Here is a 16,924-nt window from a genome sequence, read left to right as displayed (position 1 = left end):
CAAGAGCTCAAAAGAACACGGCAAATCTCTCTCGCTAATCACTAAAGCCTTGTGTGGAATTGGAGAGGATTTGATCTCTTTGTATGTGTCTAGAATTGAATGCCTAGCTCTTGTAAGTGGTTGAGAAGTGGGAAAACTTGGATGTTGTGAATGGAGGTGGTTGGGGTGGTATTTATAGCCCCCAACCACTTCCTAGCCGTTGCACCATTCTGCTGAGCGCGGACGGTCCGCGAGCCAGGTCCGGACGGTCCGCCCCTGTTGATCAACGGCTGAAAACGCAACGGTCAGCAGTAACGGCTATATCAACGGCTATATTGCATTTAATGCGTCGTCAGATGTCAGACAGAGCCAGTCGCGGACGGTCCGGTCGTGCACCCCGGACGGTCCGCGAGGCCCCCTATAATTCATTTCTCCGAACCCGTTACCTTCGGGTTTTTCGGTTTCTTACCGACCGGACGGTCCGCGCCTGAGGCCGGACGGTCCGCGCGAGGGCTCAGACGGTCCGCCCTTTTTCTCCGGACAGTCTGTAGTAGAAACTTTGTTTTTGCATTGGTTCTGTCCGAGGGGTATCCCGGTGTCGCGGACGGTCCGCCGCCAGGGCCCGGACGGTCCGCGCTTGGCCTGTTTTTCCAAAAAGCTTCTCCTGTCCGGAATAATCTACGGTATTCCGGACAGTCGATTTCGTATAGTTATAGATGAACCTTTGGCACCTGTAGAACATATAATCTAGAGCAAACTAGTTAGTCCAGCAATTTGTGTTGGGCAATTCAACCACCAAAATAAATTAGGAAATAGGTGTAAGCCTAATTCCCTTTCATAGACATTCGAGACAAATCTGCATTATTATTACTATTCTCGTCATGCATGCTTCTTGATAAATTGTAGGGTGAAACCTTGTCTCTAATCTATTGCACATGTATATGACTCATCAAGGCACATGTGCACATAAGAAACATATCTATTTTGTAGTGTACAGTGTATGTGGTTACTTCCCTCCAAATATGTAAATTCCATATATAACTATCCAAACAGGATATTGAATTTGATTCATGGAAAATAATTCCATTAGCATCCAAACAAAAAATTGAATTGAATCAAATTCTAAGGAATTATTTTCTTTAGGAATCTAATATCTAGAATGTTATTCATGGAATGAGTTTCATTTCCAAGGAAACAAACATGCCCTTAGGAAAATGGTTCCCAAACTAGCCCTACTTTGTTGTTTCAAAAAATTGTCCAGTTATTTTGTCCCCGCTACATGCGGGCCGCAAAAAGTTGCCAATTGGACCGTGGAATGGGCTGAGATCGCACATAAACTGGGCTGAAATATTCTTTTGCTGGCACTCTACCAGCAGAAAGGTCGAAGATCGGAATGAGCGTCATTTCTGCTCATCAAAAACAGTGGACCAATGTGGCTAGGAATCAATCGAACTTCCGTTTCTTTAACGAAAAGAAGTATCAAATTCGAATTCTTGATGACTAAACACTTTCGGATGCAACCATTGGTAACCTACCACAACCCTGTCGCACTCAGACGAATTGTTCCTCCATGTACCACCTTGTATAATACAGCTATGAGCACGTTTCATTTAATTTTTACACCACAAGAACCTGCAAAACTAAACAATTACAGCAGAGAGAGTTAAGAAACCCAGGGCTCCCTAGAGAGCAGTAAAACCGTTGCCGCGGCGAGCCTCTTAGCTGTCCGATCGCCCTCACTTCTTCCACATGCCGCTGATCCTCCTCAGCACGTTGCCGTTCTTCCTGGCGGCCGCGTCGTCGTCCAATTCCTCGCAGAGGCCCGCGTACTTGCCGCCCTCCCACGACTCGCTCCGCTCCACGACCTTGCCGTTCCCGCCCTTGCCAACGGTCAGCAGCGCCATGGCTGTCTCCGCGGCCTTCCGCCACTGCTCGGCCTGCACCCGCAGGCGACGCAGCTCGGTTTCCATCTCGCCCTTCTTCGCCGCCTCCGCCGCGTCGGCCTCCGCCGTCCTCGCGGTCGCGGAGCCCTTCTCGGACTCGTACTGATGCAGCTCCTGCTTCAGCAGCCCGTTCTCGTGCAGCGCGCCCTGCAGCTGCTGCTTCAGCGCGTCGGCCGAGCCGTCCGTTCTCGCCTCCGCTTGTAGCTTCCTGTTCGCGTCCAGGGCGCTCCGTAGCTCGGATTCCTTGTCGAACAGGCTCGCCTTGAGGAAGATGACCTCGGATTTGGCGCCCTCGAGCGCCGCCGCAAGCTTGCCGTGCCGCAGGTCGGACTCTGTCTTTATCTGGTCCATGAGCTCGTACGCGCACTGCGTCTCGACGGTGCTAAGGATCTTCTCTTCTTGGTACCTCTCCTCCGCGGCCTCCAGCTCCGCCCTCAGCTCGGCGGCCTCCGACTCCGAGCCCGAGCAGTTGCAGCGGTCGCTTGCGGCCTTCGACGACGTCTCCGCGATCTCGTCCTCAAGAGCCTTGACCGTGGCACGCGACTCCTCGAGCTCCTTCACCACGAGGCTGAACGAGTCCATCAGCTTGGACCCGTCGGTGAGCAGCGAATCGATGGTGGCCCGGCTCGCCTCCAGCTGCTGCTTGCACTCCTCGTGCATCGCGCGCGCCTGCGCCTCGGCCTCCTCGCTTGCCTTGAGCTTGGCCCTGAGCTCGTTGATGGTGGCCAGCGCCTCCACCACGTCCTGCCGGCGGTCGGCGCGCGCCGTGGCGGCGAGCTGGACGCGGAGGCGGTGCACCTCGCCCATCGCCGCGGCAAGCGCGGTCGAGTCCGCGGCGTGCTGCTTCTGCATGGCCTCCAGCTCCGACTGCCACGAGCGGTCGCGCTCCTGCGACAGACGACGCAGCTCCAGGAGGCGGGACTCCTCGGCCGACGAGAGCTCGGCGAGCTGAGCCTCGGTGTCGCGCGCCTGCGCGGACGCCGCGGCGGCCTGCGCCTTGGCGTCGTCCACCTCCTGCAGGGCCCGCTTCCTGGAGAGCTCGGAGGAATGGAGCTGCTCCTTGGCCTTCTTGAGCTCGTCTTGCAGCTGCGACAGCTGGGACTCCAGCTCCGATAGCTTCGTCGTCGGTGGCCTCCTTTTCTGATGATTTCATTGCACACAAGGACAAATTAATGCCGACAAGATCAGTGATGGTCATATTAGTACTGTACTCCTCCTCAAGCTCCGTTTGAATAAACGCGGGTGATTTGATTTATACAGGAGCATTCTTTTTCCAGAAAAAGACGCTGCTGAGCTTAACCAGTGCAGGGGTCATGAGAAATGCTGTTGTTATGTTCACTTTCTAGTTCATCTCCAGTATCCAAAAAAAACATATAACATATAGCACTCCTAGTTCTAAATTATATAAGATATTTTAACTTTTGTACATGCATTGATTTTATTATATATTTAGTTATAGTGTATTTCTAAATACATAATTAAAGTTATATATCTAAAAAATACTAAAAACAGTCTTATGATTTAGGATGTATTTAAATATCGGCAATAACAAATGCCATGGCTGATTACTTTTCTGTACGAGAAAATGACTAGCATGATGGGATGTTATAAGTTTATAACAGAACTATCAGAGTGTTTAAAGCGCAACCGCCAAATGAACCTTCCCATTTTGAGGGTGTTTTTCAAGACCACGATGAGTGCCGCCGATAGAGAGAATAAACCAACGGTGTCAATTAGGGTCCCTGGTCCCGGTCCCAAACCAAGAGTTTGCGTCAGTTCTATCAGATGCGCCTGTTTTGCCGTTGGTTGCAGCGACACTGGTGGTAGCAGAACTGGTACCGCTATCTTAATCCACCAGTTTGGTAGCAACGCGAGGACCAGCTTCAATTATTTCAGAGATTTGCTAGCCATTCAATATCTCTGGACCATTTGATTTGGGCACTTAGCCAGCACCTAATACTTGTCTGTTTCAGTCTAACTGACAGTTTGCTCCATCATGAGAGACGGAGAGCGAGACCCAACCGCTCCCAAGTCCTAACCGAGCGCTAATAACATGAACCATGAGAAACGATATACAAAATCGACGCATTTAAGAGCAGTTAACAGTCTTCAAAGGCTTGTGATGAACTTAATTGAACGGTGCTCCTGATATGATAACACCGACGTACTACCAGACAGAAACACTAATGGAGTGTTTGTTTAAGGAATGATGTAGTCCATCATCTTCTCACTCCTCACTTTTTTGTTTGGTTTGTGGAATGGAGTGAGTTAATCTATCACCACTTCATTCATCATACTTAGTTGTTTAGTACTAATATGTGGAATGGAGTCATCCACCAAATTTGAGAAATAGACTCATGATGCACCACTTCATTTTGGATAGAGTGATTCAATCAAACCAAACACCTCATAAAGTTTGTCTTATATATATCTTCTGCCTGGCGAAATTACTGTATGTAACAGCATTCCGAAATGGAGCAACAGCAGGGAGAGGGGGAGTCGCCATTTACCTCTCTCTCGGCGCTCACCGCCGTGCGGCGGTCGACCTTGGGGCTGAGGCCGGTGGGCGACTCGGCCATCCTCGCCGTCCGGCCGGCCTTGTTACCGCCCAGGGAGGACGTCCGGGTGGGGTGTTCCAAGGAGCCATTCCTTCACGCCAAAAGAAGATAAACCACAGCATCATCAGGTATGAGTCCGAGGACCTCAAAAAAAAATCACAAATGGCAGCCAAGGGCAATCTCACCCCCCCCCCCCCCCCCCCCCCCCCCCCACAGCAGCGAGCAGCATGTTACCTGGAGCTGTTGCTGCTGGAATATAGCTTGAGAAAATGCATTTTGTTCAAGGACAGCATGCTCAGAAAAGGGGCGAAACCGCAGCGTTTCCCCTCATGCCAAATGCAAAGGGGAGGGAGGGAAAAAAAAGGAAAGCTTTTGCTTTGGAAACTCTAGCTCCAAAATCTAAACCGAGTAGAACAGGTTGGAAGCTCTGACGGGGAAACCGAACTAAAGAGCGCGGTGGAGTCCAGCCGAAGCCGCGTCGGGGAGGACGAGGCGGACGGGATCGATGCTCCAGCTCAACTCAGATGCAAAGCGAAGAAGAAGGAGAAGCAGCGAGATGCAACGGAGGGGGCGCACACGACAAAGAATCCGAGGCCGGAAAGCGCAAGAGGCCGACAGGGAATGGAGGGGAGGAGCAACGCCGAGCCGGGACTGGAGCCGACGAAAGGGGCCGCGGCATTAGCTTAGCATAATACTATTCTCCTCCTCCACCACCGCAGGCAAGCACGGGCGGGAATCAAAAGGCCGGGCAGAGTGCGAGATGGGGCGGAGGCGCGGGGCGCGCTTTGCTTTACAGATGCGGGTTAGGCAGCAAGTGGACCTGCCTGTCGTCCTTGGCTCCGAGCTCAAGAACGGGACAGACACCCCTTGCGCATGGAGCTATCCGCGAACAGTCACGGTCACATGCGGCCGTGATTTGAAAACTTGGCCGCTTCCTCCTCCTCGGCTCCATGAAAAAGGTAAAAAAATAAATGGGAAAGGGGGGACAGAGGCACAGAGCAGACAGATGGTGGTGAGGAGGAAAGCATAGTTAAGAGCCGCCCAATCGCATAACTCCATCCCAAAGCTTGCTGCGTGCACGTAAAATCGGCGCCGCAGCTGTGAACCTGTGAATTGCTGTGTCAGCCTCTGTTTATTGTGCCACCCCTGAGCTGAGAACATGCATGGATGAACAGTTCTCCCTGCACTTTGGTGAGGCGTGTACAGTCATAGAGTAGGAGATTAGCTCGTGCGAGGTCCAAAATGGCCAAACTGAAGAGAGAAGGCCCGAAGAGGAGAGAGAGAGAGAGAGAAGCACGGACATTGACTTGGAGAGGAGAATCTAATGAACAATCGGCAGGATTGACGCAGAGAGAAATAAACAAGAGAAGGATGGAAAAAAACGCATACGCATCAATCATCATCAGACGGCACATGGAATTTAGCGTGGAACGAAGGGGATGAAACTGAACAAACCTCGTCTTGGCCGCCGCCTGCATGGCGATACCCCTATGTTTATTCCCGGAGGCCGGAGCTCCGAGGCACACCGGCACAGGCTACCGCCACGCCTCCGAGAGACCAAGCGCGCGGAATGCTGCGAAATTGAAGGACAAAAGACGAAAGCGCGCGGCCGTCAGCTAGCTCCCGCTCCCTTTGCCATGGACGAGAGGCGGCACCGCGGCAGGAAAGATTGGTGTGTAGCAATGGCGACGGCGGAGCTTGCTATAGCCTATGGCCTATAGGTAGCGCGCTGTCTGCACGCGCGCAAAGCAGCTAAATAATGGACAACAACATGCAGCAACAACAACAACAACAGCACGGAGGCATTGGCTGCTGATGGCTTGCCCGTCTAATCTGGCACTAACTAGTCAGCACTCCAACCACTTAGCCAGCGACAGGGACAGCCGTGTGGTTTCTAAACAATTGACGGCATCCTTAAACCGGGAGGGACACATGACATGGTGAGGTTTCTTTAAGCTTGGCCACGGGGTGATGGCTTGGCGCGCGCTGCTCATGATCTCCGCTACGGGTGTGTGTAGAGAGGCCGGGGCCTGCAGGCTGCAGCTACATGCCTACATGGATGGACATCGTCGGCTCTCTCTGGTGGAGGATAATAACGCATTATACGCGCGCCACTACAACCACCAAGCTTAAGGCCGCCGAAAGGTAGGCCTGAAGCAAGCAAGCAAAGCAAAGCAAGAACCCACCACTCCACGGCTCCCCCCTTTTGTTCGCTCTCGCTCTCGCTTAGTCTTTGCACTCACTCAACGCCCCCACACGCACGAAAGCAGCAGCGGCGCGCCGCCCACACTCAGCACCCCCCGCTGCCTGCCTGGAATCGTGCGTGGTGCATAAGTAGTTGGGGCCTTAACAGAATGAAAGCCACGCCCGGATACAGAGCGACCTTTTTTTGTTAATAGCAGAATGAAGCGGCAGCCATAAGAAGGGACACGCGTACGTGTTTGCTTTGCTATGTTATCTTGGGCTTAGGATGACTGGATCTGTGGATGCCACGAGGACAAAGGCTTGGAGATGATCCAAGGCTAATCTTTCTCCTTTGTGTGTTAACTACCTGGGTAGATAAGTAGCAGCAGGAGTAAGCTGTAAGATACTGTCACGCTTGCATAGTGTGCAACCCGCCCTGATGTGATGAGATGACATAGCAAGTCGTTGAAAGAAGAAACCAGCTCACCTATACAGGACTCCGACTCGCTGCGCGACCAAGATGCCTTAACGTCTCCTCCTCTCCGTTGCTTGCCCGGCCCTTCATCTCATGCTCCGACGGAGTTGTGGGAGTGGGATGCCATCCTCTGTAATCAAGTTTAAGCTGTAAGCAGTGCAGGAAAGCAGTCAGGCCAGTCAAGGCTGCCGCGGCGACCAGAGCTGCGAGATGAGGAACAATCTTTTATGTGTGCTCGGTCTCCCGTGCCCTGCTAGAAAACCAGATGAAACGAGGTATTCGTATCCGTACCTGATGATTTTCGGCATTTTTTTTCTTTTTTCCTTTTCTTTTTGCCAGGAGATTCAACGCCTGCTGATGTTACCGTTGGGCTCGGACGTCGATCGCTGATCCCGGATAATGATGATCGCCCCGTGTTGTCCACTTGATCAGCGATGCTTTGTTTTCAGTACGGGAAAAGCGTAGACGAAGCACGTGGCAACCGTATGATCGAGACCAAAGGTCGCCTTGTTCGCTTCACATTATGCACTACAATTTATAGAGACAAAACACTGTAAGAAGTCGATAGGGATTAAAGGCAATCTAATAGGTTGATGCATGTTTTTTTTTTTCAATGCCTCCGCTGTCAGTGGAACGGCAATTGCACAAAAGGCTCCGACGACGCTCTCGTCGCCTCCGGCCACGTGGAATGTCTAGCAAGACGTTCAGATGACTGGTCTGTTGCTGCTCCGACAAGGGGAGCTGTGGATCGAAACTGGAGCAAATTGATTTGGTTGCATCGATCGTGAATAATCGCTATACGAAGAAACCTGGGACCCGGTCTGTTTACTGATCTGAATATTTGTATTTGTATACAACTTGTCCGCCTCCAAGACTGCTTTTGCAACTAAATGAAGATCTGATACAAAGTTTTTTTTATAGAAAAAACTAAGAATCTGTTTTCCCATAGCTTGTAAATACGGTAGCAGTGGGTCTCACGAAACCAGCTAAGAAAACTTAAAACAACTCCAAAGGAACGCGCAAACTAACCCTAAAACAGATATTAGTTAAGAATAGTGGTTTTTCTTACTCCAACAGTTCCCTCATTCTTCTCCAAAAAATTGGTGTCCCCGCATCGACAGCCTCCTCTCCCTCATATTTTGGTGTGTTCCATCCTTCTCCAATTTATTCCTCAACGTAACGGATCATCCATAGCCTCCCGACGACTGTACAGATTGTGTCATATGTCACATTTATAGTAACTGTTGGAGTAACCATCATGATTCACTCTTAAAACCTTTTAGCCTACTCTTAATAATCAGTTTTTGGGGTAAAAATTTTAACATCCTTTTATAGTTGCTCTTAGGGTCCGTTTGGCAAGAATATGGCTTTTCGTAAAAAAACAATTTTTTGGTAGAACTAAAGCTATTTCGTAAATCGTTTGATAAAAAAGGCTTATTCTAGAGAGCCAAAGTCATTTCCCTTATTAAAGTGGCACAGACAGAGCCGATAAAACTACTATTTGTGGCTTTTCTCCATAGTGTTATGAATCAACACGATACAAAGTAGATTAAACACAGATTTAACGTGGAAAACCCTTCCAAAGCTAAGGAAAAAACCACGGGCGCCGACCAGCAACAATATCACTATTCTTCGGGTGGTTACAGATTGCAGGAGATATACAAAAAGGTGGCGATCTCCTGCGATTACAAGTGTATTTATTGGCCGTCTTCTTCGGAATTTGGATCACAAACTCAACACATAGTACAAAAATGACTTTCGGTTCTATGTGCTTTTCGTAATAATTCATTTTAAAAAAGGTGTTTTGCAGGGCTCTGGCTTTTTTCTAAAAAAGCTAGAGCCAAAACCCTACCAAACGGGCTCTTATTTGACAAGTTCTTTTAATTTATTTTATACCCCGTTTGAATGTAGATATTGGTGCACAAAATTGAGAATTGGAATCAACTTTCCTGAATTCTGTTGTTTGGTTGCACATGAAATTACGATTTGGAATCAGAGAGCCATTTCTATAGTATTGGACTATAACTAGAAACACTCTCTCCTAATTCAGGGTGTCACCCCTATGTATTGTATGGAATTAGATCACCCAATTCCAAACTCCAATACATTGACATCCAAACAATATAATTGGAATTTCATCTCATTTCAATAATATGGTTGATTTGGTATTGAAACCAATTCAATTTCATGCCCTTCAATACTGACATCCAAACGAATCATTAATTTTACAGCCACAACCACCCAACGATAGGGGTGGACACTTTTTTATCATAAATCGAACCAAAATGTTAGTTTTCTAAAGTTCGTCCGGGTCAGCGATAGGGGTGGACACTTTTTTTTATCATAAATCGAACCAAAATGTTAGTTTTCTAAAGTTCGTTCGGGTTAGGTTTTTGCATCTACGAAGCTTGATTTTCGGTATCGTAATTGGTTTTCGCCATATACCGAACCAAAATACCAAAAAAACACAATACCAAACCGTATCAATTATGAAATTTAACTCTTTATCTAAATGTGTGTTAGAATAAAATTGTTATCCACTTATTTCTATTTGTTGTAAGATGCATATATTTTAAAAATTGTATGTAATCTATAATGAAAACTTGTTGTATGTGCTGCTTTATAACCTTTAGGAACAATCTTTTATGTTGTGCTCTAGTATTCCGGCGTGCATGCCGGGCTCACCTGTACGGGTACGGCCACACGCCTGCCTGGGCGACAAGGGGACCGGTCAGAGCAGAGACCAGATCCCGTAAGTAACGCGACAGGTATATTATGGTAGTATCTGTATCTCACTTTCGAGCGCGCTCGACGTGGACCACTCTCGCGGGAGCAGCGGCGGCAAGGCGCGCGCGGCCGAGAGCAAGTAGCAGGCGCGGATGGGATCGATGGACGTATGCATGTGAATATCTATCCGGTCGCTCGTGAGGAGCCATCGTTGCACAGAGCTAGCGTACGTACGTACGCCGGGATCGGGTTAATTACTAACATATACCAACACGGCAACACGTGATTCACAACGGGTGAATCTCTCCCCGTGATGATGTACTAGGGTGTTTGGTTTGAGGAATGAGCTAGTCCATCATCTTCTCACTCCTCACTATTTTTATTTAGTTTGTAGAATGGAATGAGTTGATCCATCACCAGCTCATTCCTCATAATTAATTAGTTAGTACTAATATGAGAAATATGGTCATCCCACCAAATTTGAGGAATAAACTAATATGCACCACCTCAATTTGGATGTAGTGATTCCTTAAACCAAACACCTCCTATATGTACCGACCTGAAGTTACATGTATCGCTTAGTCGCGCTGAGAGTACTGAAGGCGAAGGATTACTTCTGGCCGATCCGATGCGCAACTGAGATGGCCATCGATGACGCAGCTGCCGGCGGCGGGTAGGCATCGTCGTACTTGACTTGCTTGCCGTCATATCCACTACTGCTGCTCGGTTGACACCTACGTCTACGTCGCACGCCGGTCCAGCTCCGTCTCTCCGTGCACCCAGCGCATCATCATCGTCCGTCCCATGGCCATGGCTCGCGCGTGCAGCGACTGCATTCAATACGCCGGCTCCGCTCGTGTCCCTGATCGCGACTCCTACGTCCCTACGCCCGGTTTGCTCTCGTAACCACCCGAGTAATGGCGAAGGGATACGGATCGATCGCGCTCCACGTTCCACAGTGGGCGTCACGTAGTACGTCTACGTCATGAGCACTTGTTAGGGCTTTCGTACGTTCGCTGCTGTGTCGGTATCAGACGACGTCGGTCCTGTAGCCTCGCTCCAGCCGGCCGGCCCCCGTGCATAGATGCACTGAGCACCCCTAGCTAGCTAGTGGCCGGGCGTGTAGTGCGTGGTGGTCTCGTCTTTTGTAGAATTGCGTACGTACCCTACTGGCCTACTGTGTATCGGCGACACGTCGTTTTCAAAGAGGTGGAGACCGATAGACGCTTCCAGCCCGAACCTTTCTGACTTGATTGGCGGTTGTGTATACTTCAACATCGGAATGGAAAGCAACCGAGGTTGTGTTGTGGACCGGAGCAACGCAGCATCTCGTAACAATCCCATGTCAATACTTAACCGGTACGCATACACACGACTGTGAACACAAATCCACTGTCAAAAACCGGCCCTGTTCGAAAACTGAACTAAGGCCTCCCTTGGAACGCATGAATTTCACAGGATTGGTATAGAAATTTTATAGAAATTAGTTTACAAGCACAGAAAAAAACGTAGAATTTATGAAATTATCTTTTGGTGATCCAAAAAGAGGCCTAAAATGGCTGAAGCTCTGCCATCTCATAAAAATAGATCCGGTTCCTAATTCAGGCGAGTTTCAGCCCGGTCTATACAGAGGATACAGCTATACTCACTCTAGCACAAATAAAAAAAAGGTGAAGCATACAAAGGCCTGCACTGCACATGACTTCGGTTCGAAATTCACAAACAAAATCTGCGAATGGGCTGTACCAAACCAATCTCAGGTAGAGATGGCCAAACGGGCCGCCCGGTCCGGCCCGGTGAAGTCCGGCCCGTTTTGGACCTGGCCCGCCAGGCACGGTTAGAAAACCGGGCCAGACCGTCTAAGCACGCGGGTTCAATTTCCTATCCGAGCCCGGCCCGCAGCGGGACTAAACGAGCCGGACCGACCCGTTTAGCACGAAAAAGCGGGCCGGTAAGCACGTTTTAGTGTTAAAAAACGGTTTTAGAGGTAAACGGGTCGTGCCGGGCTAGTCCACCGTGCCTAGTTCCCTGTTCGAGTCCGGCCCGCTTGTTCATGACGGACCGGCCCAGACCGGACCCAAACAACGGGCTTCATGTCGGGCTCGCGGGCCTCGTGCTTATTGGCCATCTCTAATCTCAGGTGCCTCTGACGCGGCCCCGACCCGTATATTCCGCCCACAAGGCCACACAACTGGCCCATGTTACCAGAACCTTACTCCGCAGGGCCCCAGCTCAGCCGCTACCACGTGATCCGACTAGGGATGGCAATGGGTCGGGTTCGGATCGGGTAGAGTAAATACCCGCCCGTGACCATACCCGCGGGGATTATCCATATCCGCCCATGACTATATCCACGGGTAAAATTTTGTACCCGTGCCCGTACCCATCGAGTATCGGGCGGATATCGGGTATCCGTCGAGTATAACAGCTTGGTGCATTCTCCCTAAATGAAGTCTAGTGCAGTTCTGAGCGTCGCACATCTCCATGATCACCAGAGGCACATAATGTTGTTGCACAGTGCAGTCATGTAGATGTAGCCCTGGACACGTGTTGCTAATGTTTTTTTGTTAATAAACTTCCAACTCGTCAAAATCGGAGAGTAGCTAGCATAGTCGTCTGGTGTATTAACACTCTCTTAGCTCAAGTACTTGTACTAGATAGCACTGGTACTACGTACTGGCACTTTATCAAACGTACTGGCACTAGTACTAGAACCAGATCAGAAGCATCAGTAGACACGGAGGGATGGCAGTAGGATGAGCCGTCAAGGATGGACGGCTAGCTAGCGTACTTGTAGGTTGAAAATCTAAAATCACTATTTTCGGATATCCGTCGGGTACCCGCGAGTAAGAAATCAAATCCGTACCCGACCCATAATAGAATCGGGTCGGGTACGGGTAAGTCCCACGGGTCGAATTTCGTGCCCGAACTCGTACCCGACGGGTCGGATATCCAACGGATATCCAAACCCGCGGGTAAAATTGCCATCCCTAGATCCGACCGACGACTCGCGCGTAGTGATGAAAACGGGACGGCAGCCGGATATAGGTCATTGCGTATCCTATTCTAACATTTTCTCCTGAATACTAGACCGGATATGAGTAGTTAAGATTCGGGACGGAAATAGTACGAGACCATTAATAATCCGGACATGTAAGAAACGGATAACAGATAATACTCGGATAGGTACCGGATAGTTATCAAGTAGTTCATCCCAATGATATTAATTGTCGAACCATCCAGCAAACACATAAATTAAGCAATACATAATCATGTATATGATAGATCTAATGTAGAAAAGGAAACCAATAAAATTGACATTATGCAGTTCAAAGTTACTAATCACAAGAACATTGTAGAACCAGCACCATAATATTAAAAAATCATAAAATATTGTAGTTTCACTAAAAAATTGCAAATAAGTTACAAAAACTAATAAACATTTTATACGAAGATAACTCAAGCCATCATATGGAAATGATAAAAGTAAAGTACTGATTATGTTGAAACTTACAGTGAAAGTGATTTCACATGTAACTCATACAAATAAGTGAAAGTGAAATGAAACAAACACAGGCATCTTATAGATCTTATGATCCAAACATATGTTATAGTTATATATGGACATATGTTGTGCCTCGATAAAATTTCACGATTTTTTAGGCTAATTATGTATTATTAATTTCTTGTCGTAGAAAATCATCAAAATACAATTAAATCCATAAAATATTGTAGCGTCGACAAAAAAATGCAAATAAGTTACCAATACTAATAAATACTCTATACAAATATAACCTTAAGTTCTCACATGGAGATAACCTTAAGCCCCCACGTAAAAACGATAAATTCTATTAATTCGATATAAATTTGGACATTATTTCAATGATTTTTGCCTAAAGATGTGTTTAAACAAAAAATTGATGTACTACAAAGTTATAGATCTCTTCGAGCTCTACAATTTTCATACAAATTTTATCTTCGGCCGATTTCATATGTAAAAGTTATGATTTTATAACTATATTATGCAAAAAAGAAAAAACGGGTACCTGAATTCCGGGAACCCGTACCCGACCCGAATATCCGGGTATTTACCGGGTAGTTCTCGCTCCGTATCCGACCAAACCCGAAGTTGCAATATCCAGATATTACCTGTATCCTACTCAAATATAAAAATACATGTATCCGTATTCGAAAAATGGGTATTCGTGCGCTAGAATGCCAGCCAGACTGTCTGATCTGTTCATATGTTGGTCTTTGCGTTCCCATTCACGTTGGCCAGGCAAAGGCAGGCCCACTCCGGAGAAATTTGTAATTTTGGCACTCTCAATTTTGGTTATATGTTATTACGTTATCATATGTCTATGACTGATGGGACCATCTGTGTCTATAATTTGTGGGTTCGTTGACATATTGACAAAGCTCACAAATGATAATGACAAAATTGCTAATGGCTCCCTAGTTCGAGAAACGTGGGACCAACAGGGTCGTTGCGTGAACAAAAAATAAAAAAAGGATAGGGACACTTGTGTAAAAAAATACCAAACTCGGGTAGAGATGGCAACAGGCACAAACCCGCTGGATTTTGCCATCTCAAATCCGTACCCGTGAAAAATATCTATACCCATTAAAAAAACCTGTACCAAAGACGGGTTTGAAATTTTGCTCAAACCCATACCCATCAGGTTAGCGGGTACCCAAGGGTTACCCGCGGGTTTCATCTCCAATATGATTGTTCTTCTCATAATCAATAAGTATTGTAATGATTAATGGGATCGTGATCCAAATTTTATGTGATGAACAACGAGTTCGTGATTTGGTATAAAAATTATTAGTGGGAAGAATGAAATACAAATAATAAGTTGTATAATCAAGTGACATTGCACCGAGTTATCCATCCACTACATATATAATGCTAGTATAAACTATAATAGCAAGCAATCAACACTCTCACCAACTACATACATTTCTATTTGATAAAAATTAGGAAGTAAATAGGGAGATAACATGTTTGTTGTTTATTTATAAAATAAAATGACAATATGCACTAGGTTTGGTCGGGTTTAAAAAATCCACGTGTCCACGAGTTTGAGTACCATAGAAACAAACCTATACCCAAAAACCCGTCGGATATAGATTTATGTTTATTAAGAAACCTATAGGTATAAAAATTAACTTAAACTCATATCCCAATGGGATAAAAACTCATTGGATTTCGTTTTTAGGTAACCATTGGCATGTCTAAACTCGGGTGGCCGAGCGCCCAACCGAAACCTCGACCGGTCCTCGCCCTCCAGGAGGGATGCCCCACGGGTCAGAGACTGCGCGCCTCCCTTCCGAGCCGCTTCCTCCCTCTGTCACTGATGGGTCTTGGTCTTGGCAGTTGCGCACTCGGCAGAACAGAGTAAAATAGAATTAGGCCTATCCTCCCAGAGCCGAGAAATTTGCCATTATGGAGGTCCTCAGGTGCGGCTTCGACGATTTAGAGGCGTAGGCGAGGGATTTGCTGTTATGAAAAACTAGGGGACAACCCACACTCCAAAATAGACATGACCACACCATTACACGGATAGAAAAATGATTAGTATCGTTGATACTGTCACCGTCTCCAGCGCCGTGAGCGCCGTTGAGGTGTCCCTTCTCTCCTCCTAGCAGACATCTTCCTTCTCTCCTCTCTCGCACGGGTGTCCCTTCTCTCCTCTCTCGGACCAGAGGCCTCCCTGCTCGCACCGTCTCGCTCGCACCAGTGGCCTCACTGCTCGCACCAGAGCCGCACCAGAGAGCTGTCTCGCAGTAGAGATCCCCCCACGGACGCGAGAGGGAGGGTTCTTCGACGAGGAGCCGGAGCTGAAAGACGAGTTCGAGAGAGGAACCGGGCCGAAGCGGTTTCGCTACGGCGAGCTCGCCGTCGCCACCGGAAACTTCTCAGACACGCAGAAGCTCGGGGAAGGCGGGTTCGGTTCAGTGTACAGGGGATTCCTCGAGGACATGGATCTCCATGTCGCCATCAAGAGGGTGTCCAAGGGGTCGAAACAGGGGAGGAAGGAGTACGCCTCGGAGGTGAGGATCATCAGCCGGCTGAGGCACCACAACCTGGTGTAGCTCATCGGCTGGTGCCACAACGGCGGCGAGCTCCTCCTTGTCTACGAGCTGATGCCCAACGGCAGCCTCGACAAGCATCTCTACAACAGCAGCGACGACGGTCTGCTGCCGTGGCCGGTCCGGCACGAGATCGTGCTGGGGCCGAGATTGGGGAGGAACGACGAGGCGTTGAACCTGGCGGCGAGCGAGCGCGGGATCTCCCCCGACAGGCGGTTGGCCGAGACGTTGAGCGCCCTGAGCGTGCGCTGCGCCAGCAGCGGCACGACGCCGGTGAGCAGGTTGCGGTCGAGGAGCAGCGAGGTCAGGCGTCGCAGGGCGGCGAGGGAGGGCGAGATCTGGCCCGTGAGTCGGTTGCCGGAGAGGACGATGACGGTGGCCTGGTGGAGCATGGCGAGGGTGGCGGGGACGCAGCCCTGGAGGCGGTTGTCGGCGAGGTACAATAGCTTGAGGTTTGGGAGCGCGCGCGGGAGGGCCTCCGTGATGAGGCCTGTGAGGGCGTTGGACTTGAGGCTGAGGACCCGCAGCTCGGCCAGCGGGGCGAGGAGCGCGACGGTGAGGGAGCCCGTCAGGTTGAGGGCGTCGAGGACGAGCTTGGTGACGCGGCCGGCGGGGGCGCATTGGCGCACGCCGGGCCAGGAGGCACAGAAAGCGGGCGCCGTGTCGGGGCGCCACGGGAGGCGGTCGGAGCGGTCGAGGGAGGACTTGAAGGTGAGCAGAGCGTCGGCGTCAGCGGCGTTGATGGCGAGGTGTAGGTGGGCGATAATGTGGAGCAGGAGGAAGCATGGCCTAGGGTGCATGCCTGGTAGCGAGAATAGGGAGAAGGGTAACGAATGTAGAGATGACGTGAGTATCACTGGTTTATTCATATACGTTACCTTGTAATGGTGTGATCATGTCTATTTTGGAGTGTGAGTTGTCCCCTAGTTTTTTATAACAGCAAATCCCTCGCCTACGCCTCC

General features: G+C 49.0%; 1 protein-coding gene across 2 annotated transcripts; it reads right to left on the bottom strand.

Annotated features, from left to right (window-relative positions):
* Positions 1-1,416: 1,416 nt before the first annotated feature.
* LOC103651046 (interactor of constitutive active ROPs 2, chloroplastic-like) lies at positions 1,417-6,552 on the bottom strand. Of its 2 annotated transcripts, none has more exons than XM_008676639.4 (3): positions 4,715-5,914; positions 4,433-4,571; positions 1,417-3,062 (listed from the first exon to the last, which is right to left on the bottom strand). In XM_008676639.4, exons 1-3 carry the CDS (start codon positions 4,771-4,773, stop codon positions 1,716-1,718), a joined length of 1,545 nt encoding a protein of 514 aa, XP_008674861.1. In that variant the 5' UTR covers positions 4,774-5,914; the 3' UTR covers positions 1,417-1,715. The 2 variants fall into 2 exon arrangements, with proteins under 2 accessions (XP_008674861.1, NP_001309796.1); NM_001322867.1 differs by lacking the exon at positions 4,715-5,914 and adding an exon at positions 5,936-6,552 and having other exon boundaries at positions 1,479-3,062.
* Between the last annotated feature and the right edge of the window lie 10,372 nt (positions 6,553-16,924).

This window comes from Zea mays, chromosome 3 (assembly GCF_902167145.1).
Source record: "Zea mays cultivar B73 chromosome 3, Zm-B73-REFERENCE-NAM-5.0, whole genome shotgun sequence".
NCBI classification, from domain to species: Eukaryota; Viridiplantae; Streptophyta; class Magnoliopsida; order Poales; family Poaceae; genus Zea; species Zea mays.
This window is presented reverse-complemented; position numbering and strand designations above follow the sequence as displayed.

Coding starts and splice junctions, on each gene's coding strand:
- LOC103651046 (XM_008676639.4), bottom strand. CDS start 4,773: ATGCTGTCCTTGAACAAAATGCATTTTCTCAAGCTATATTCCAGCAGC. Junction 4,572..4,714: donor TCCAGCAGCAACAGCTCCAG/GTAACATGCTGC, acceptor TTTGGCGTGAAG/GAATGGCTCCTTGGAACACC. Junction 3,063..4,432: donor CGGTGAGCGCCGAGAGAGAG/GTAAATGGCGAC, acceptor TGAAATCATCAG/AAAAGGAGGCCACCGACGAC.